This window comes from Chiloscyllium plagiosum, unplaced genomic scaffold, assembly GCF_037043375.1.
Source record: "Chiloscyllium plagiosum isolate Xiang-an unplaced genomic scaffold, Cpla_swu_hap1 HiC_scaffold_1, whole genome shotgun sequence".
In the NCBI taxonomy this organism is placed as follows: Eukaryota; Metazoa; Chordata; class Chondrichthyes; order Orectolobiformes; family Hemiscylliidae; genus Chiloscyllium; species Chiloscyllium plagiosum.
In genome coordinates, this window is record NW_028270139.1 from 31810329 (window position 1) to 31831574 (window position 21246).

At 43.2% G+C, this 21246-nt stretch overlaps 1 protein-coding gene across 8 annotated transcripts in view; it reads right to left on the bottom strand.

The window, feature by feature from the left end:
• Positions 1-241: 241 nt before the first annotated feature.
• Positions 242-21246, bottom strand: part of prdm5 (PR domain containing 5) — a 351179-nt gene continuing 330174 nt past the window's right edge. For all 8 annotated transcript variants that reach the window (XM_087988179.1, XM_043696639.2, XM_043696605.2 and 5 more), the window contains 2 exons: positions 13845-13949; positions 242-949 (listed from right to left, as the gene is read on the bottom strand). In XM_087988179.1, the coding sequence (XP_087844305.1) occupies positions 785-949; positions 13845-13949 (270 nt within the window). In that variant the 3' untranslated portion in view covers positions 242-784. The remainder of the gene's footprint in view (positions 950-13844; positions 13950-21246) is intronic.

Genomic DNA, 21246 nt, shown 5'->3' on the forward strand with positions numbered 1-21246 from the left:
CGATGCTCAGCGTTTGACTGACTATAAGGGAGTTTTGGTTTAGTTGATGGGGGGTTAGATTTCACTAATGTGTGCTTGATGATAGAAAGCAAGAATCTAAGTACTTAAACTATCAGTACAAACAACATCAGAGCATAAAAATGTCAAATTATAGTTACAAAGTGGTAACTATGTAAGAAATAACAGAAAATGAATCAACAAACTTAGAAACAGGGAAAGAGAAGAAACGGAAGGCATAGAATTAAATTTCATTTTTCTAATTTTATTTGAAGAATACCAAGAAATATATATTTTGTTAATTTGTGCTGCTACAGTTATAAAGTTTCTTGTGACATAAATAACTATTATTGGTAAAAAGAAATGTTTCTCTGCCTTGCAATACATGATCTGAAACCTGTAATAAAAGATTTCCTGCACAGGAGAACAAAATCCTCTGGTACTGTTTACACTCAAGAGTAACAATTATAAAGTGTCAGTATTTAATCAGTCAACCGTTACTAAAATGAAGAGTATACAGATTATGGAAAGGTCCACAGTGGATTATCAATTGTAATTTAAACATATTTTGAAAGATGGAATTTTAAACTCTGCACATCTCCCATGCTGTCATTTTCATTAAACTAAAACATATTAGCTGTTGGATAATACTTCGAAACTCAGACGTTTCTGGAAGGCAAAGTATTCCAGTAACACTGACATCTGCAGTCAACCACTGCACTGAGTAATAAATTGTCCGAGCTCCAGGAATTTTGAAGTTCTCTGATGGAATGTGAAAACTAGAGGTTCAACTGTCTGTCTCTCCATGCACGTTCTCCATATGAACCTTGAGGTAGTCATTTCTTGTAAACTTTTTGTGACAGAGCTGACATTCTGCCATTGGCCGATTTGGGTTGTGGGTCAGTTTGTGCCTAATCAGCATTTTCTTCAGGCTGAATGACAAGTCACAGACCTGAAATAATGAGGAAACAAAAGAGGTCAATGAAAGAAAGCAACCCAATATAACCTCGTTCAAACCCAATATAGGGTACAACAAAAGTACATTAGATGCTGAGTAGAGCATCAACGAATGAGTTTTAGTCACTACAGTCGAACAGGATCTATGAAAAAGAAACCAAAAAATGTTTTCTTTCCACATGCAGGATTGGAATCCCAACAATTATGACAGGATTGATTTCTATCAAAATAATTCAGTGTTGTTGGTAATTCAGGCATTTTTCTATTATTTTTGGCATTTTTTTAAAATGAGTTTGCAGTGAGCACATGGAATGACAACAAACTATTTCTCGTTGTTTTTAAAATCATTTGGTTGTACAGTGTAGTAGATTTAATTCAGATACAAGGGTATGGTATGGGGCAGTCCAGATGTCTCACAGCTCCAGAACCCAGGTTTAATCTCAGTTTTGGGTCACAGTCTGTGCAGAATCATAGAATCCCTACAGCCCAACAAGTCTACACTGACCTCCGAAGAGTAACCCACCCGGACCCATTCCCCTACCCTATTACTCAACATTTACCCCTGACTAATGCACCTAACCTACACATCCCTGAACACTATGGGCAATTTAGAATAGCCAATTCACCTAATCTTTGTACTGTGGAAACCCCAGAGGAAATCCACTCAGACACGGGAAAAATGTGCAAACTCCACACAGACAGTCACAGAGGTGAGAATTGAACCCGGGTCCCTGGTTTGAGAGGCAGCAGTGCTAACCACTGAGCCACCATGCTGCTTGAGCTTACATGTTCTCCCTATGTCTGTGTGAGTTTCCATCGGGTGTTCTGGCTTCCTTCCACAGTCCAAAGATGTGCAGGCTAGGTGGATTGGCCATGCTAAATTCCCCCTTAATGTCCAGGGATGTGCAGGCTGGGTGGATTAGTTATGGTAACTGTGGGGTTACAGGGATGGGGTGCGGTCTGAGTGGGACTCTCTTTAGAGAGTCGGTGCAGATTCGATAAGACAAATGACCTTTTTCTGCACTGTAGGAATTCTACTGTCATTTCCTGAATCATTGCTCAATTAAAATTTTGATGGGCAATTGACTGGCTGCAAGGAACAAATTGGTGTGATATTGATCAATACTGCATAGATACTGATGATAAATTCTTGTGTTTGAGGTGGGGGCAAGCAAAATGGATGGATGCCGCAATTCCTTTGCATCTGCATTCCAACAAATATATCTGTCAGTGTGGTAATTCAAACCACTTTTCAGTAACCTGAAAGGAACCTAACATTCTCTCAGTTCCTCTGCAAGTTACTTGGCAAAAATTATTGTTGGAGAAAGTGAGGACTGCAGATGCTGGAGATGAGAGTCAAAACGTGTGGCCACTGGAACCTGACAGCAGGTTAGGCAACGTCCGAGGAGCAGGAATGATGACAAGCTTCAGCCCAAAACATCGACTCTCCTGCTCCTCAGATGCTCCCTGACTTGCTGTGCTTTTCCAGCGCCACACTTTTCGACCCCAAAAGTGATTATTGCATGACTTCAAAACTTTTTAAAGTAGGCATACATATTGGGGATTAAATTAACTTATTTTCTTTTTGTTTCTTTTCTTTCTGTAAGCTTCAGATGAGTAAAATATTCCAGACATATTTCTCTGGGCAATCGTTATTGATGAGATTTATTTTACTCAAATTATAATAATCAGCATGGAGCAGTAAACATTGCTTAATGCACCACTTAAAAAAGGACTTTATGTGAACATTTATTAACTAGTTAACTCATTTGTTTGTTATTTTAGTTTAGCTTTTGATATTAAATAAATAGCAGCTCTTAAAGCGGCATGAAAGATACGAAAGCATTTGAATTAACGATGATAGTCTAGAAAATCAATAATAAAATAGAGTACGATATGATTAAATAAAGATGATAGTTTTCAACAGTCACTTGTATAATGGATATTCCTATAGGGTAGTCTTACAGCTGTACATAAATTTAACCAGAGAGGTTCAATGCAGTACTCCTATTATTGAAATGATCAATATCTGCATCAAATATCTGTACCTTATGAAAACTAGTGTCAAATATTTGCCACTGCAGTGATGATCTCATGGGCAAAAAGCAGCATTTAGGTCATAAAGAGGTTAGCTTGACTTCACAACTTTGAGATTTCCTCTTGGAGGCATAAATGTCCAGTTGAATTTACTACAAGGTGCAATATTGTAAGGAAATGGAAGACGGAACAGGCTGCACACAAATCAAAATAGCAAAGGGGGTCCAGAACTTACTGGCATAAGAGTTACCAAAGAGTTAAAGCGAAATCCCAGAAAGACAGGAATGGAGATCACGTTTAAATATAAGCATGGGATTGAGGCATATGCATTTAGGAGGCAAGTTTAATAAGATGAAGAAGCTACTGTTCATTCAAAACATGTGGCTGAGTTTTGCAAGCAGTATTTTAACAAGCCCAAATCCTTTTTGGAATCTTTCAGGAAGTTTCAAAGCATTTTACAGCCAATGAACTACTTTTGAAGTATAGCTAGTCCTGTTTGTTTTTTTATGGAAATATGGACAGTAAATGCACAACTAAGTAACACAAACACCAAAGCGCACAAACGATCAAATAAATGATCAGCTACATCACACGGACTACAGCCATTTAAGATGGCGAATCACCACCACTTTCTCAAATTGGTGTGAGACAACAGTTGGCTTGCCGACAATGCATATCCCCATGAAAGAGTTTTTAAAAAGTTGATTTGATTTAAGGGCAATGCTTCAGGAGCAAACATTTGCAAAATTGAGAGGATATCCGTAGGATCTTTCTCACTTCGATTAGAAAAAAATAGCTTCAGGATTTAATTAAATGTGCCAAAACTTGGCAGATGAAATATAATGTAGGGAAATGTGAGGTTACACACTTTGGCAGGAAGAATATAGGAGCTGAATTTTATTTAAATGGTAAAAGAATGCAGAAAGCTACAGAACAGGGGGATATGGGAATCCCCATTGTTAAATCACAAAAATCTAACATGCAAGTTCAGTGGGTCATAGCGAAATGGAAGGTTGGTCTTAATTTCAAAGAAAATGAAGTGCAAGACTAGCATGATTTTGCTAAAACTATACAAAGCACTAGTCAGACAACAGCTGGAATATTGTAAACTGTTTTGGGCCTCTTATCTAAGGATAGACATACTAACATTGAAGGCAGTCCAGAGAAGGGACATTTGGCTGATACCAGGTATGGACTGGGCCTGTACTCATTGGAATATAGAAAATAGAGAGGTGAATTTATTGAAACAGACAAGAATATTAGGGAATTTGACAGATTAGATACAGAAAAGTTGTGGGACAGTCTAGGACCAGAGGGCATAACCTTAGAATATGAGATCATACAGTTAAGATAGCAATGTCAGGAGGGATTTCTTATCTCACAGGGCTCTGAATCTGTGGAAATTTCCTGCAAAAAGCTGTTGAGGTTGAGTTCCTAAGCGGAGTTAGATGGATTTTTTGATCGGTAAGGCAATCAAAGGTTATGGGGAACAGGTAGGAATGTGGAACTGAGATTAGGAGATCAGCCATAGTCTCATTGAGTAGTGGGACAGACTTGATGCCTGAATGGCGTACTTCTGCAGCTAACGTCTCGCCAGGTGGACAGATTATTACACCTAGCTGCATGGGCCCTTATCTTTTACATGAACTTTTGTACCTCACTTCATTCAATGACTTGGAAATCACGTTGGGTACATATATATCACCATATGGTATCCTAAAACCAAGATATCATGTCACAGATTATCCTTGCAGGCTAATGCAGTTTATAACATATAACTTCCTGACTGAGAGGATCATGGGTTATCACGAGTAAATGTCGATTTTCAGTGCAAATGGCAACCAAATTTCAACCAATTTAACTAAATCATGCACGCTCATTCTCAAATTGTCTATGTGCTGGTAGACAAGGGTCTTCCCGATGAGTGAAGTGGAAACATTATTCCTAGAAAGGAAAAGAGCAGACCAATTGACAAAAGGTCAAGAAATGATATGCCATTGAGATTGCCACTTCCATGTCTCTGTTCTGAGAGCTTTGAGGAGATAAAGAAAGGCAATGCCACAGTTTCCTTCCAGTTCAGCCTTGTACCACATTGTCCTAATTGCACCTTGTTCTTCATTATTCATGTCAAGGAAATATACCCACAACAATGGAAAACATGCAGAATACTGGATCAGACGCTGTGCATAGATACAATGTGAAATTAGCAATGAAACTGATTTCCTCTCCTGTTGTTCTGGCAGAACACCTGCTGGAACTTTCAGTGCTCCAGAACAAGCCAGCTCTCAACATAATTCTCAACAACATTTGCGAATACCAGCACAGTGAGACAGATTACATAGAACACAGATAGGGGGGGGGGCTGGATGAGGTAGCATCTGGTAAATGAAACAGCAGGAGGGAGGCAAAGCCAATGACAGGCCTGGAGGTGAACATGTTGATTCAGCTGTCTTTCCTTTTTTGGTTAACCCTAGCAATGTGGTAAAAAGGGCAGTCAATTCAGAAAAAGAAGACCAAAAATAATGACCCGACTAAACATGTTGTAAGCTACAAATCATCGGATCTTATAAATGATCCCAAGGCCAAAATAGAAAAAGACAAAGGTGAGGCAAAAGAGTTAAGGGAAATAACAAACGCAGAAAATGCTGGAGAAACTCAGCAGATCTGACATCATCTGTGGAGAGAAAAACAAAGTTGATGTTTCAAGTGCGAGATGATTCTACTTTTCAGAACTCTTGCTTTGAAGTTCTTCAGGCTCTGAAGAGCCATACCAGATTCAAAATGTTAATTCTATTGCTCTCTCCACAGATGACGCCAGAAATGCTGAGTTTCTCCAGCACTTTTTGTTTTTTTTTTCAGATTTCCAGAATCCATTGTATTTTGTTTTTATTAAGGGAAACAACAGCCATTAAAGTTGCTTCATTAGGTGTAGGGTGGATGTTGATCCTTAAAATAATTCTCTAAACCTTTTCTCACTGACTCTATATAATATCCCATTATGGAACTACACAAACACAGTGCAGCACCCCTACATTTTGCAAAATAAAATTGTGCATAAACCATATTATGCTTCCTTTACACATTCTGCCAGTTTTGACAGCTCATTTTAAAATTGGAAGAGTTAAAGAGGACAACAATTTTGGAAAATCGAAGGCTAAATCTGATTGTCTTTATTTGCATTTTTTTTTAATATAGAAAGAAGCTCCCAAAGATTCTATGCAAGAGAATAAAATCTTGACAAGAAACCCTCTCTACACACCAGGAGACAAAAAGTTGCATAGTCTGATTTCTCCAGTTCCCATTTGGCAATGATAGAAAAAGAAATCTAAAAAACAAACTTGTCCCAATGTCTTTTTTTTAAAAAGTCACTTACGTGTTATGTGCATTTCTGGCAAAATCAACATTTATTGCCCTTCTCTAACTGTCCTCGACAAGGTGGCAGTGAGCTGCGTTCTTGAACCACAGCAGTTGGCTGTGGTGTAGGTTCACAGTGCAGTTTAGCAGAGATGCCCAGGATACCAGCTGGCAGCTCACGGTATTTCCATACATTTGTTGCCCTGGTTATTCCAGGTGGCAGATGTCGCTGCTTTGGGAGATTTTGTTGAAGATGTCTCGATCATTTGCTGCATTGTATCTTGGGAATTGCTAGCACTGGCGGAGGACCTGAATACTGATCGTGGATAGTAAACCAGCCAGTTACTATTCCCTGAATGATGCTGAACTTCTTGCGTACTGACTTATCGATGCAGAGTCCACCACATTTCCAACCTGTGCCTTATAGATGTTGGGGAGACTGAGTCAAGAGATGAGTCACTTGCCGCAGAACTCTCAATCTCTGACCTGCTCTTATAGACATAGTATCTATGTGATTGGTGAGGTTATGTTTCTGATCAATGTGGATGACAAGATGAAGGGTAAGGGATTCGGTGATGGCAATGCCATTGAATGTTAACGGGAGATGGTTAGATTCCCTCTTGGAGATGCCTGGCACTTGTGTCAGTTGAATGAGGTGTTACTTGCCATTTGTCAGGCCAAGCTGATGAGTTGGATCTTCTTTGCAATGTGGTGGATGTTTAATTTTTTTTGCTTTAAATGTGCGGGTGGTTGTTTCAGTGATGACCAACACCCTCAAGCTCTTCAGTGAGAAAATTAAGTGCTGTCTGGTAGGCTTGTGGCCTATCAGGAACCTTGTCACTGAGTGACAAGACTGGACAATCAGAGGCCGACAGTCACTGGGACTTGAAGGCAGTTGCTGGAGACTGATGCTGCACAGATGAGAAGATGGGACTTTTGGGAAGGGGGGGAATGATTGTATGGTGAGAGGTATTGTAGTTTGAAGCCAAGGGCACCCTCTTACCCTCTGACTGTGCCTTCAATTGACCCCAGAATGGGGCAAGTGGAAGATCCCCCTCACCCCAACTCAGCAGACAGAAAATCCTGGTTTGCCATTCATAAAGTCAGCCACTTTTCCCAGCTGTTGGGCAAGTAGAAATATCCAGGGTAGAGGCCCTTTAAATGTGATTAGTTGAGTACTTAATGGCCTCAGTTGGTGGCAGGACAGGTAGATCACTTGTGGACATTCTTGAACAGAGCGTGATTTCTGATGTGGTGGGAGAGTGCGGTGCATACTTTTTCAATTATTTGTCCTTCCCACCACATTTATCAAGTGACAATTCCACCCTATTTGTTGAATAGCTTTAGTAGCATATAGCAATTATGTTATTCATAATTTTCCAACATTTTTCAAATTCTTCACTTTTTAACATCTTTTTCAGTTTTGTGATACTACAGATATGAGCGTCAGTAAGAAGCAAAGCCTTGGGACAGTTTGTGACACTCTGCACCAGCCAACAACCTTTCAATTTCAGACATGCACACTTGCAGGTCTGTACTAATGCTGCTCCTGATCTAATCAACAAGTAGCATATGAATTGCCTTCTGACAAGTGCCTGCTATAAATTGAATGCATCCACTTCCACGTTAAGACAACCAGTTAAGAACACAGAACAGTGCAGCAAAGGAACAGACCCAGCGTCCCACCTGGTCTGTGCCGAACATGATGCCACTTGAAACCAACTAAATTACAATGCCGTAAGGAACACACAGACTCTTTACTGGACTGCAGTTCGCTTTTCACCACACCAAACCAATCACACCCCAAAAGGGACCGTGGTCAAGCGTTTCTGAAAACCAAAATGTTAAGGCGTGCATCTTCTCAACCTACAATTTGGGAAACTGGCAGCACATCAAACAACCACTTATTGTTAAATAGAGTCAAATGTTCTAAATGTGAGTTTGTAAAAATGAAAGGGAGTGGTTTTTTTTCTGAGTTCTTCCAGCAATAGAAATAAATCAGTCAGTGGGGAAAAAAAATTGCTTGGGTATCTGCTTTGCATCTCTGATAACGGCGTTAATTCTGTTCAGGTCATAAAAAGCTTAGAATAAAGATGTTAAGGATTACATTGCTGAATGTAATGCATTTAGCTGATGTCGTAGTTCAGCAAGAGCTGTTACAGGGTGCTAAGAGTTTGCTTTGAGTTCAGGATGAGACTTGGACCCACGTGCACACTTGTGATGCAAAATCTTTGGCATTGGCACTAGTGTTACAGAGGAACCTCGATTATCCGAATGTCTATTATCTGCATTTCGGATTATCCAAACAAGACTGTAAGGTCCGGATGCTTGGCTAAACTGTGCTATCCAGCATTCAATTATCCGAACATTCGAGTATGCAAACAAAATACTCCCCGCCTGTGTCATTTGGATAATCGAGGTTCTGCTGTACATACTGTGAACATGTGCAGTAACTATGCACAGCAGACAAATCATGATGTCAAGAAACATGGAGTACTACTTTGATATCAACTCTGCCATTCCAATGCACCAATCTCTTTTAAGCACACACAGCTTTAAGGAAGAAGGCCATTACTGCTATCCCCACCAGGACTCTGTCAGTGGATAGTCAACTACTTACAGGTTGGGTGCTGGAGGGCTTCTTATTGCTGCTGTTACAATTCCACAAACCTTTGGCACTTTCCACTATTGTTTGCAAAGAATGGCATGGAGGATGTTGCACTACTTTATTTTTGTTAATGTGTAGGTTACATACTGGTTGCTCTGGGACAGAGGTGCACTAGCTGGCATTCCCTTTACAAAGCAGCATGACCAGGAGAACAACCAGAGACTGTTAGATGGTGCTGCAATGCCAACCACTCCCAGCTTGGGGTAGCTTGCAGCCATCTTTCTTTGACCGAATTATGAATAGCTAGGGGTGTTCATGGAGCAAATCATTCGCAGAATCTCAATAGAGAGCAATCGATCAGGATGCATCTTTGCAGCTCTTGACTCTAACCACAGAACAGGGTAAGGCAGTATTGTCAGTGGCTGTGCAGGAGACCACAGTAATGATTTTTTTTAAACGCAGTTGACATTTCAAGGCGATACAGCAGCTACAGGCAGTGTCTCACAGTTTTCCCTCCACTGTCTGCAATAAAGGAGTGGTCACTGAAGCTCTCTGTTCAAACAGGAATAAGTTCATTTCAGTCACTCTTTCCAAAAGATTAGCCGACAGAGTTGAGCCGGTTTGCTCAGCTTGCAGGCTTCTCATGGTAGAAGCTGCCATGGCCTGCCCCATAGCTGCTTTGTAATGCAGTCAGGTTCCAGCAAGAAGAGGGATCCCACTCCTACAATGGCCATTGGCTGCATGACCATATGCAGAGTCTCAAACAGGTTAATGTTCAGCCTCTGGGCAGCAGTCAGGGTCCGTTTTTGATGCCAGCTGCAGTTTTGATGCTGAAGGATGGCCACTGGCTGACAAGGACTGTCCAGTGACAACGTAACTGCTGACTCCAGTTTCCAACCCACGTACACAAGGTGGGTCCGCTCCTGACCAGGAGCAAACGGAAGTGTATTTGCTGCCGAGAGCACTCTGGGCAACACAGTGGAGTGCTGTGATCTGCTGCATGCTGCGCAGCTTCACCAGAGTGAGAACACAACCCTTTGTGGCCAGCTCTCCACAGAAAGTGAGGATCGGGAACAAAGAGAGGAGCAGCTGGATGGAGGGGGATGGAGGGGAGGAAAGAAAATAAAAAGTTGAACATCCCGTTCCTCCACCATTTGCATGTGGACAACCTGATTCGAGCGAAATATCAGTGAAACTGCAAGTCCACTTGCCCCCCCTTCACCAACAATCTCACACTCCTCATCTTTTCTCTGTCACTGACCAACATATGTGCCCTGGACTGCAACTGGAACTAAGAGCCATCAAAACGTAAACACCCCAAAATACATTTAGAATGTAATCACGTGATAATGAATAACAACAGAAACTGATCACTCCTGTCTATTCCCGGGTACATGTTGTCCACGTGTGTATGCCTATTCTGGTGCTCTAGCCCAGCGTTACCCCACTGACTGTAGCTGGGCTAGTGGAAGCCTTTCACAGGGAGAGATTGGATAGGTGGCTGACAGACAATATTGAGGACTCTGGAGGAGTGCTCATGGTGAGAGTGTGATTATACTGAGGGGGGAACAACAGAGTTCCTCACAATGCAGTTACTGCCACTTCCCCAGGGCCATTCTAGTAATATGTGACGGGATGTGATTGCCGGGTTACTGTCAGGACCCACAAGCCCTTTTGAACACTGCTCTCTGCAGCCATGGTGACAGCAGCCTGAACTTACACAGCTTCATTCTGAGCTTCTAATACTCCACTCAGATATTTGGGGAAAAAAATTTTTTTTAATGCAATGGAAGCCGAGAAGTCGATCATCTGATGCCGAATTGTAGGTGTGTCCACAGCTGCGCTGCTGTAGTTAATCACCATTTCTGCACTGGAAAAGACAGCATTTAAACTCAGCATAAATGCTTGTGTTAAGTTAGTTCAGGACCATTCTGTGTTTCTCAACTGCTGGGTGGTTCCCTATTTACCAAGCACTTTGTAACTTGTACTTTCTCATCTTCTTTATCACCTGCCCCACAGAAATCATCACCTGAGTTGTTTGCATCAAAACTCAGATGTAATCTCACCCTCTGGCACCAGCGCTATCCTTCAGTATTCTAACTGCAGCAAAGTTTTTCCTCGTGTCACACAATGTGTAGATCCAATTTTCAATATACCCTTGAAGAAAGATTCAGTGTCAATATCCAAAATGGTGCTGGTCTTCCAGTTAGTACCTGCTGCCTTCAATTGTGCACTAACTTCGAGAAAAAGGGAAACCTGTCAGTGAAGGCTGTGCAATGTGCCAATTAAACAAGTACCGAAGCTCTAACGCATGGATATGAAGCTTGTAGCATTGCTGTGTGTGAGGGAGAAGTAAAGCATTTATTTGCTCTGGCACAAAGATACCATTCTGTCTGCATTAAGTCCAACGTGTAGAGTTAATTGAACATCATGGCCCCTGCATTATTGTTAGTGCCTATCTAATTTCATTCCCAAAACTTGAGTTTACAGCACAGAGCATTCAGACGATTCAGTTCTAACTGATATGAAAATAGAAATAATATGCAGGTCATGCAGCAAGTGCGGAGAAGAGATACAAAGTTAAAATTTCTGGTTGCTAGGTGGAATCCTGTGGGCTCTCAGCCAAGCCATAATGCATCTTCTCCGACTCAAGCACTTAGCTGAGCATAGCCTCACCCACTGGTCAATCAGAAGCTAGCTGCCCTTCTGCACTCAGCAGTGCCACTGGGGTGATGGTGGCTGTTAGCAGTATTGCATGTACCTGAGATCTTGGATGAAGGATGGACCCACACAGAGGTGAGCGATGGTGAAGGGTACAGAGGGAATGTGATCTTGGGAAGGGAGTCATGACAGCAGGGTTGGTCAGCAACAGAGGCAGGGATTGGTTATCCCAATTCCCTAATGTCAAGTTCCTCAATCAGGCACTGACAGGGCAAGTTAGCACTCCAGGCCACTCTAATTACATTCACAAATAGAGTCTCGTTAGATGAAAATGGCAAACATATCGATGAGGTGTGTACCTGGTGAGGTGAACTCCTTCTTCTGAGCTCTGGCACACATGTCTTTGGCATCATTTCACGAGATTTCTGAAAAGGAAGGGACTTATAGGTGGCACAGTGGCTCAGTGGTTAGCACTGCTGCCTCACAGTGCAGCGACCCAGATTTGATTCCAGCCTAGGGAGACTGTCTATATGGAGTTTGTACATTCTCTGTGTGGGTTTCATCTGGGTGCTCCGGTTTCCTTCCACAGTCCAAAGACGGGCCATGCTAAATTGTCCATAGTATCCAGAGATGTGCAGGCTAGGTGGATTAGCCACGGGAAATGCTGGGTTACAGGGATGGAGTATGGGATTGAGTCTGGTTGGGATGCTCTTCAAACAGGCGGTGTTGACTCAATGGGCAGAATGGCCTGTTTCCACACTACGGTTTCTATGATTCTACTCCTGCAATGTTCAGCGTCTTTGTGACCAGAGGCCACAATCCCTGCAAACAAGCCCCCACTATCCATGGATGATGGGCAAAGGTTGAGTGTTGCTTCAGAACATTTCAGCTCTTTCTATTTCCATTTATTTTACTTCTGTCTAACTGAGACAAATGCATGGTCTTGTTAGAGAAAGCAAAAGAATGACTTGGAAATTCTCAATGGCAGACTTGGGTGAGGTCAATGAAATCACAATTTCATGTAAGCTTCTTGCTATATAACTTTCACATTTTTAAACACACACAGTTTCCTTTAGCACAAAAGGTAGACAACAAATCTGAAGAGTTAATAGATAGATCATTCAGGGTATTTGAGGTTGTAGTCTCTAGCGTTAATGTATCTCTCTCATGATGTACATGCCTCACTGATTTTAATTGTGCATTAAAAGCCTTGCTGACAATGGCAATAATGGTACTTGTCCCATTATGAATAAATGGAAGTACATGACTAAACAAAACCCATCAGATAATGAAAGGTTGGTAGAATGTAATTTTTGTCTTATACGAGTTTTACTTCTGTGTGTCAATGTAATCATAAACAGTTGTTCCATTTCAAATCACGTATTTAGATTTGGCTCCCCAGGTAATTAGGATCAAAGTTGCAGCTACACAATCAGCAACAAATTCAAGTTTAATGAGAGCCTTTAATGAATGTTGATGTAACAATACATCCTGCTGAGAGAACACAATTTATTTTGGCTACAGTACTGGGAACATGTAGATTGCATACAGTCCTTTCATGTTTTACATTAACTTAAGAGAATAACTAACACGACTTTGTGAAGTCATCTAATGTCACCTATTCATTATATATTTGAGATGAAACATTTACTAATCTTTTCAAGCTGAGTTAGTTTACTTTCTTGATTGAATCTGCAAATAAGTTAAAGTACTGAATAGCAATCTGGATATTGCCAGCCAAAAGCTTCTTCACTTGCATCACCAACAACAAAATAATTTATCAGATTCATCTGGTACTATATAACATCCGAGAATCATAACTTAGAGTACACTTTTAATCTTAATTTTATGACGTGGCATAGTTGCACAGAAACTTAACAATAGCGAACACGCAATTCACATAAATTGGAAAAGTCACAGGCCAGATTCTGAGATAAAAGGGATTATTGAGAACAGTTCTGGGAAATGATGCACCATGTTTAGCATGTTCAAGACAGAAATCCATAGACTTCTGAATGCCAATGAAATCAAAGGACATGGAGATAGCGGGGTAAAAATAGCATCGAAGTAGATGATTTGCTTGGCTGGACAAGCAAGTTTGATGGACCAAATGATCTACTTCTGCTCCTACTCCCAATGTTCATATCTGATTCATTATATACTTGGAACAAGTGCTTATTTGATTGTTAGTAGTATGATCCATGTTCTAAAATTAGACTGAACTACTTACATCACACTGGAATGGTTTTTCTCCTGTATGAGTCCTCATATGTTCATCCAGGCCCCTCTTCTGACTAAAAGCCTTGTTACATTCTGAGCACTGGTAAGGCTTTTCCTGGGAAAACAAAACATGACAATTGAAAAAGTGCGAGTGAGTCGATGCAGAAACCCAGCATAACTGAAGAGGTACTTGCTGCAGAGAATGATGTGCTTTATATTCTGTTGAAGAGGTTCAGCCTGTGAAAAATTCTTAACTTGATTGCAAAAAAGTCAGTAAAGGCTGAGAAAATCAAGTCTTCCAAATTTCCTTATCATCACCCATCAGTAATTTAATAAAGCAGTTATGTCTGCCATTGGAGGAATTTCTTCAGTTTATCCTGTTTTGTGTAATACTATAGATTAGATTAAACAAAAAAAATCTACCTGTTTTACACATGCACCTAATTTACTTTAAATTCCAAGGTAATGCATATTTATTTACGGTTTCAATTTCTACTCAAAAGTTCAAACATTAAAAAAATGGCTTAATACCATAGACATACAGAGTATGAAATGATATAGTCTCAAAGATCCTATTACATTGATGTACTACATTTAGAGATCATTTTAAGCATTTAATAAGTGTGTGCTCTTCGAAACATTTCTTCAGACTTAACAAAAACAACTTGGCTAGAAAACCAGGAATTGTAAATATAGAAACATGTTACAAGTGATTTAGGAGTTCTTAAACTTATTTCTTGGGGTATGAGTTATGTGAACTTTGTGTTATTTTCGTGAGTGTCTGAGATGTCAAATGAAGCAGTGAAGGAGTTTCTCAATACAATGCCATTACTGATAAAAGGCAGGCATGACCCTCTAGAACTCAAAGTCACTTTAACAAGGGGGCTACATTGATGGTTGTTAAAATAATTTTTAAAAGGCCAAAGATCTTCTGATAACACAACAGATAAAGGTTGAAAGTAGCTGAAACATTAAAAACTGAAAGGAACCTCTTTCAACCTGAATGTTGGGGGAAACTTGCTGTAATGAATTTGCTTGTTCTATTTGCTATACCACAACAGTGGCTACAACTCAGAAGCACTTAATTAACTGGAAAGGTGTAGGATATCCTGAGATTGTAGAAGATGTTGATGAATGCAAGTTATTTATTTCTTTGCAATGAAATGACAAATGCTACAATCAGTTTCATTAGGTTCCCAGTTATGGAGGGGAAAATCAGCCAGCGATTACTGCTTGAAAGGCATTTGAAAATATTTTGGGTAAGGATAGCATTAAAACTCATCAGGGCTGATCTTCCTCATCCTGCCTCGCACCCATGTGAAGTAGACAGCCAACATTCATTCTCTAAGCTCATCAATAACAGCTTCCACAACATTGCAGACAGCACCTTGTAGGTTTGGAATCATCGGGGAAAGTGAGGACTGCACATGCTGGAGATCAGAGTCGAGAGCGTGGTGCTGGAAAAGCACAGCAGGTCAGGCAGTATTTGAGGAACAGGAGAATCGACGTTTTGGGCATAAGCTCCACAACCACCTGATGAAGGAACAGTGCTCTGAATGCTAATGCTTCCAAATAAAGCTGTTGAACTATAACCTAGTGTTGTGTGATATTTAACTTTGTACACCACAGTCCAACACCAGCACCTCCAAATCATGAAATTATGGAGCCATGTGGTAAACCTGGAATTGTGGAATGCCTAAAGCACAGAAACAGGCCATTCAGCCCATATTGGCCCACCAAAGAGTATCCCATCCAGAGCCAGACCCACCCCACTTTCTATAAGTCTCTATAAGCCAACTAGCCCGCACAACTCTGGCTAGTATGGGGAATTTAGCATGGCCAATCCACCTGACCTGCATATCTTTGGACTGTGGGAGGAAACCAGAGAACCCAGAGGAAACTCACACAGACAATCACCCATGGCTAATACTGAACCCAGGTCCCTGGCACTGAGAGGCAGCTAACCACTGAGCCACCGTGCCACCCTAGGAGTATGTTGTGAATGCAGCTCACTTAAAATAACTGGTATCCAGTAACCCAATAATCCCAAGGATCACATTGTTTACATGTTATGATACTGGATGTAGAATTCTTACTGAATCATGTTTTTGCCAGTCTCTGATTTCCACAATAACTTTCAAGAAATATTTATTTCATCAAGACTGGATAAAATACCATGGTATGTGCAGCATATTCAAGTACATAAAGACTTTCAGAAGAAATGGCCACCTGATTTTTGGTTGGAAAAATTATAATGGAGTTGCTGTGTTTGTTGGATGTAGACAATGAACAGTCTGAACTGGATGATGGCAGAAACATTAACCACATTATCAACATTGAATTATGACCTTAAACGTCTTTGATGATGCCAGAACAGGCATGTGGAGGAAAAGCAAACACCATGCTACAGTTTGGCATCAACTAATTAAAGCCTAACCCAGCTCAGTTAATCGCGCAAGGTAAGTTCCCATCTTGTTAACCCTAGTGTATTTTTATTGTGTTTGAGCATTGCTCAACTCCACACCACCAACTTCTCACACTGCTCAGTGCACCACAGCCTCATCGCAGAACACAAGCCTACCTCACCCTCAAAATACCTATGAGCCTCACACTCATCCGTCATTCCCTCCATACATCTCAGCTAACGTGGGAAGATTACCCAAAGATACTAGTATACAGTCCATGAAATTCTGAACAAGGTAGCACACAATGAAAAGGAACAAAGCTGACTGACTGGGGCCAAGATCACCTGCATCTCACAGGTCCTGTGGAGTAGATTGTTCTCTCCACAGTGGGCTGCAACAGGATCTGAAATATGAGACATCACTGGGAATTTTCAGCATGACAGTATCTTCCTGCCTTATGCCCCTTCTCAACACCAGAACACCTTCATCCTGAATTCTAATAGTTGTTCGAAGCTGTTAATGGTGTGACATGGACCCTTTCCTTCCCAAGCCACTACAGTTTGTCTCACATTGATTTTCCTCCACTGAGTCACCGCTTCACTTAATCCGACACTCGTGGTCACCAGGTCAGTCAGAGAGTCATAGAGATGTACAGCACGGAAACAGACCCCTCGGTCAACTCGTCCATGCCGACCAGATATCCCAACCTAATCTACTCCCATTTGCCAGCACTGGCGATCCATTTACTTTAGGAATTAGCACAGAGTTGGAATCAGATATGGTGAGTCATCCAGGCCAAGGTGAAAGGATGCTTTGTTTGCCACCTCAGTGGAGGGTGAGATAACAGACTATTACTGATTTAGAGGATTCAAATGAGCACCTCAATGGGGTATTATCGAGGAGAATGCTGAATGAGCATGCACACCTAGATTCTGGATGTAATGACTGACCAGTGAGCCTCCTGATCTCTCAATTCACAGAATCACGCAATTGTTACAGTACAAAAGATGAGCACTGGGCCCACTGTCTGCACCAGCTCCCTGACTTGATGCCAATCTCCTGCCTTAACCTTGCTCTTTGTTTCAATCTAATGTCCTCTTGAATGCCTCAAGGAACTTGCCTCCACCTCACTTCCAGGCTATGCATGCTCAATCCTAACTACTCGCTGTGTGGAAAAAGTTATGTTGCACTTTGCACTTGCTTCTTTTGCAAAGTACTTTGAAGTTGTGCCCTCTGGTTCTCTACCCTGTTAGGAGCAGGGACCGTTTCTCCCAACTCAGCTATCCAGACTGTTCATGGTCTTGAAAGCTTCTATCAGATCTCCTCTAAGTTTTCCAGTCTCCAAGGAGAACAGTCCCAATTTCTCCAATCTATCCTCATAACTGAAGTTTCCCACCCCTGGAACCAAACATCGCCTTGTTCTGCATTCACTCAAATGTATGGTTCTCAAAACTGTACATAATACTGCAAGTGAGTCTAACCAGTGTTTGCATCAGTTCATCATAACCTCTCTGCTCTTGTACTCTATACCCCTGTTAATGAAGCCAAATATTCTGTATGCTTTATCAATAGCTCTCTCAACTTGTCCTGTCATCTTTAATGACTTATGCACCTTTACATGTAGTTCCCCTGCTCCTGCACACACTTTAGTAAGTTCTATTTTGTGCGAATTCTCCATGATCTTTGTACCAAAGGACTTTACCTCATTCTTTTTCACATTGAACTTCATGTTCCATCCATCTGCCCACTACAGTAAATGTCCCCTCCCCCACTCACCTATTGTACTCTATGCTACTTTCTCCCCACCCCCACTCTCCTCCAGCTTATCTCTCCACCCTTCAGGCTCTCTGCCTTTATTCCTGATGTAGGGCTTTTGCCCGAAACGTCGATTGATTACCTCGTTGATTTTAACCCTACTGCGAATCCTCTTGCAAGGATGCCTGCCTTGAAGAAGTTTTCCTCCTCTCTCTACAAGAATCTCAGGGAGTCCCTCTCCCACTGCAACTCCCAGGTCATTTCCTCAACCATGTCCTGAAACAAACTCGCTACCACAGCCACATTTGCTTCCTCAGTGCCTGCCTCCGTAACCAACTCATCCCACAGGGACTCCGGACCACCTTTAAACCAGCAGAGTTTGGACCCGAACAGGACAAACTGTACAGACTACAGATTCAAAAACACCAGCAACAGTTCTCCTTCAAGATCCTCCGCTCCACGCTTGCAGCAATGCGCCGGCATCTAACCTCTCTACAGTCAGCCCTGCCTCAGCTAAGGGCCACACTCTCTCAGAATTGCAAAGGACTCACTCTGTACGACATCCTCAGGAGAATTCATACTCTCAACAAACAGTATTTCAACTCCATCTCAAACATCAAAAACTGTAATTACAACAAACTTTTATCTACCCACCTCCATAACCAGCACTCCTCAAACATTCCAGAAGATTCCCCCAGCCTCTGGAACTGTTTGGACGTCATTAGCCATGCCGCTGGTGCAGCTGCCAACCCCACGCTGATTGATGATGTCACTTCCACCCCCATCATGGCCACTCCCACAACCACTTCCACCCCTCACAATTCCTCATGCATCACACATGACTTCACTTCCCCCCCCCACATCATCACTGATGTCACACGCGCAGTGACTTCCGCCCCTACCAATGCCACTCACCAGCATTCTGCTGACATGCCCCCCACAGATCTCACTGTCACCATTCCCGGCCCCCAGAACCCTGAGGGGAACACCAACCCTGCTCATGACTCCACCCCCATTCTCCCCACTATCACACCCACTCCAGTTACTGGCTCCTCCCCCACTCCCAGCTCTACACCCAGATTCCAACTCCCAGCCCCGCCGAGTATTCACCATCCCTCCAGACCTTCCCCTCACTGAGGACGAACGATCAGTCATCAGCAAAGGACTCACCTTCATCCCCCTCCGTCCACGCATCAATGAATTTAATACACGCCGTGACGTCGAACACTTCTTCTGCCGCCTCCGCCTCCGAGCTTACTTTCACAATCAGGACTCCTGCCCACCTTCCGAGGACCCCTACGCCCACCTCCAACACACTGCATCCACCTGGACACCCCGCGCTGGCCTACTACCCGCCCTCGAACTCTTCATTTCCAACTGCCGCCGGGACATTAACCGCCTCAACCTGTCTACCCCACTCCCCCACTCCAACCTCTCACCCTCAACGCGCAGCCCTCCAATCCCTCTGCTCCAATCCCAACCTCACCATCAAGCCAGCAGATATAGGGGGCGCAGTGGTAGTCTGGCGCACTGACCTCTACACCGCTGAAGCCAAACGCCAATTCGAGGACATCTCTTCCGACAGCTACCTCGACCATGACCCCACCCCCCATCACCAAACCATCATCTCCCAGTCCATACAGAACCTCATCACCTCAGGAGATCTCCCACCCACAGCTTCCAACCTCATAGTCTCGGAACCCCGCACTGCCCGGTTCTACCTCCTTCCCAAGATCCACAAGCCTGACCACCCTGGCCGACCCATTGTCTCAGCCTGCTCCTGCTCCACTGAACTCATCTCTACCAACCTCGACACTGTCCTATTCCCCCCAAGTCCAGGAACTCCCTACATACGTTCGAGACACCACCCACGCTCTCCACCTCCTCCAAGACTTCCATTTCCCCGGCCTAAACACCTCATCTTCACCATGGATATCCAATCCCTCTACACCTCCATCCGCCATGACCAGGGCCTCCAAGCCTTCCGTTTTTTCCTCTCCCGACATCCCCAACAGTACCCTTCCACCGACACTCTCATTCGTTTGGCCGAACTGGTCCTCACCCTTAACAATTTCTCCTTCGAGTCCTCCCACTTCCTCCAGACCAAAGGGGTAGCCATGGGCACACGTATGGGCCCCAGCTATGCCTGTCTCTTTGTTGGCTACGTAGAACAGTCCATCTTCCGTAATTACACCAGCACCCCTCCCCACCTCTTCCTCCACTACATTGATGACTGCATTGGCGCCACCTCGTGCTCCCGCGAGGAGGTTGAGCAATTCATCAACTTCACCAACACATTCCACCCTGACCTTAAATTTACCTGGACCATCTCTGACACCTCCCTCCTCTTCCTGGACCTCTCCATCTCCATTAATGACAACCGACTTGACACTGACATTTTTTACAAACCCACCGACTCCCACAGCTACCTGGATTACACCTCTTCCCACCCACCTCTTGCAAAAATGCCATCCCGTATTCCCAATTCCTCCGCCTCCGCCGTATCTGCTCCCAGGAGGATCAGTTCCACCACAGAACACACCAGATGGCCTCCTTCTTTAGAGACCCCAATTTCCCTTCCCACGTGGTTAAAGATGCCCTCCAATGCATCTCGTCCACATCCCGCACCTTCCCCCTCAGACCCCACCCCTCCAACTGTAACAAGGACAGAACGCCCCTGGTGCTCACCTTCCACCCTACAAACCTTCGCATAAACCAAATCATCCGCCGACATTTCTGCCACCTCCAAAAAGACCCCAACACCAGGGACATATTTCCCTCCACACCCCTTTCCGCCTTCCGCAAAGACTGTTCCCTCCGTGACTACCTGGTCAGGTCCACGCCCCTCCCATCCTGGCACCTTCCCCTGCCACCGCAGGAACTGCAAAACCTGCGCACACACCTCCTTCCTCACCTCCATCCAAGGCCCCAAAGGAGACTTCCACATCCATCAAAGTTTTACCTGCACATCCACTAATATCATTTATTCTATCCGTTGCTCCCGATGCGGTCTCCTCTACATTGGGGAGACTGGACGCCTCCTAGCAGAGTGCTTTAGGGAACATCTCCGGGACACTCGCACCAATCAACCACACCGCCCTGTGGCCCAACATTTCAACTCCCCCTCCCACTCTGCCGAGGACATGGAGGTCCAGGGCATCCTTCACCGCCGCTCCCTCACCACCAGACGCCTGGAGGAAGAACGCCTCATCTTTCGCCTCAGAACACTTCAACCCCAGGGCATCAATGTGG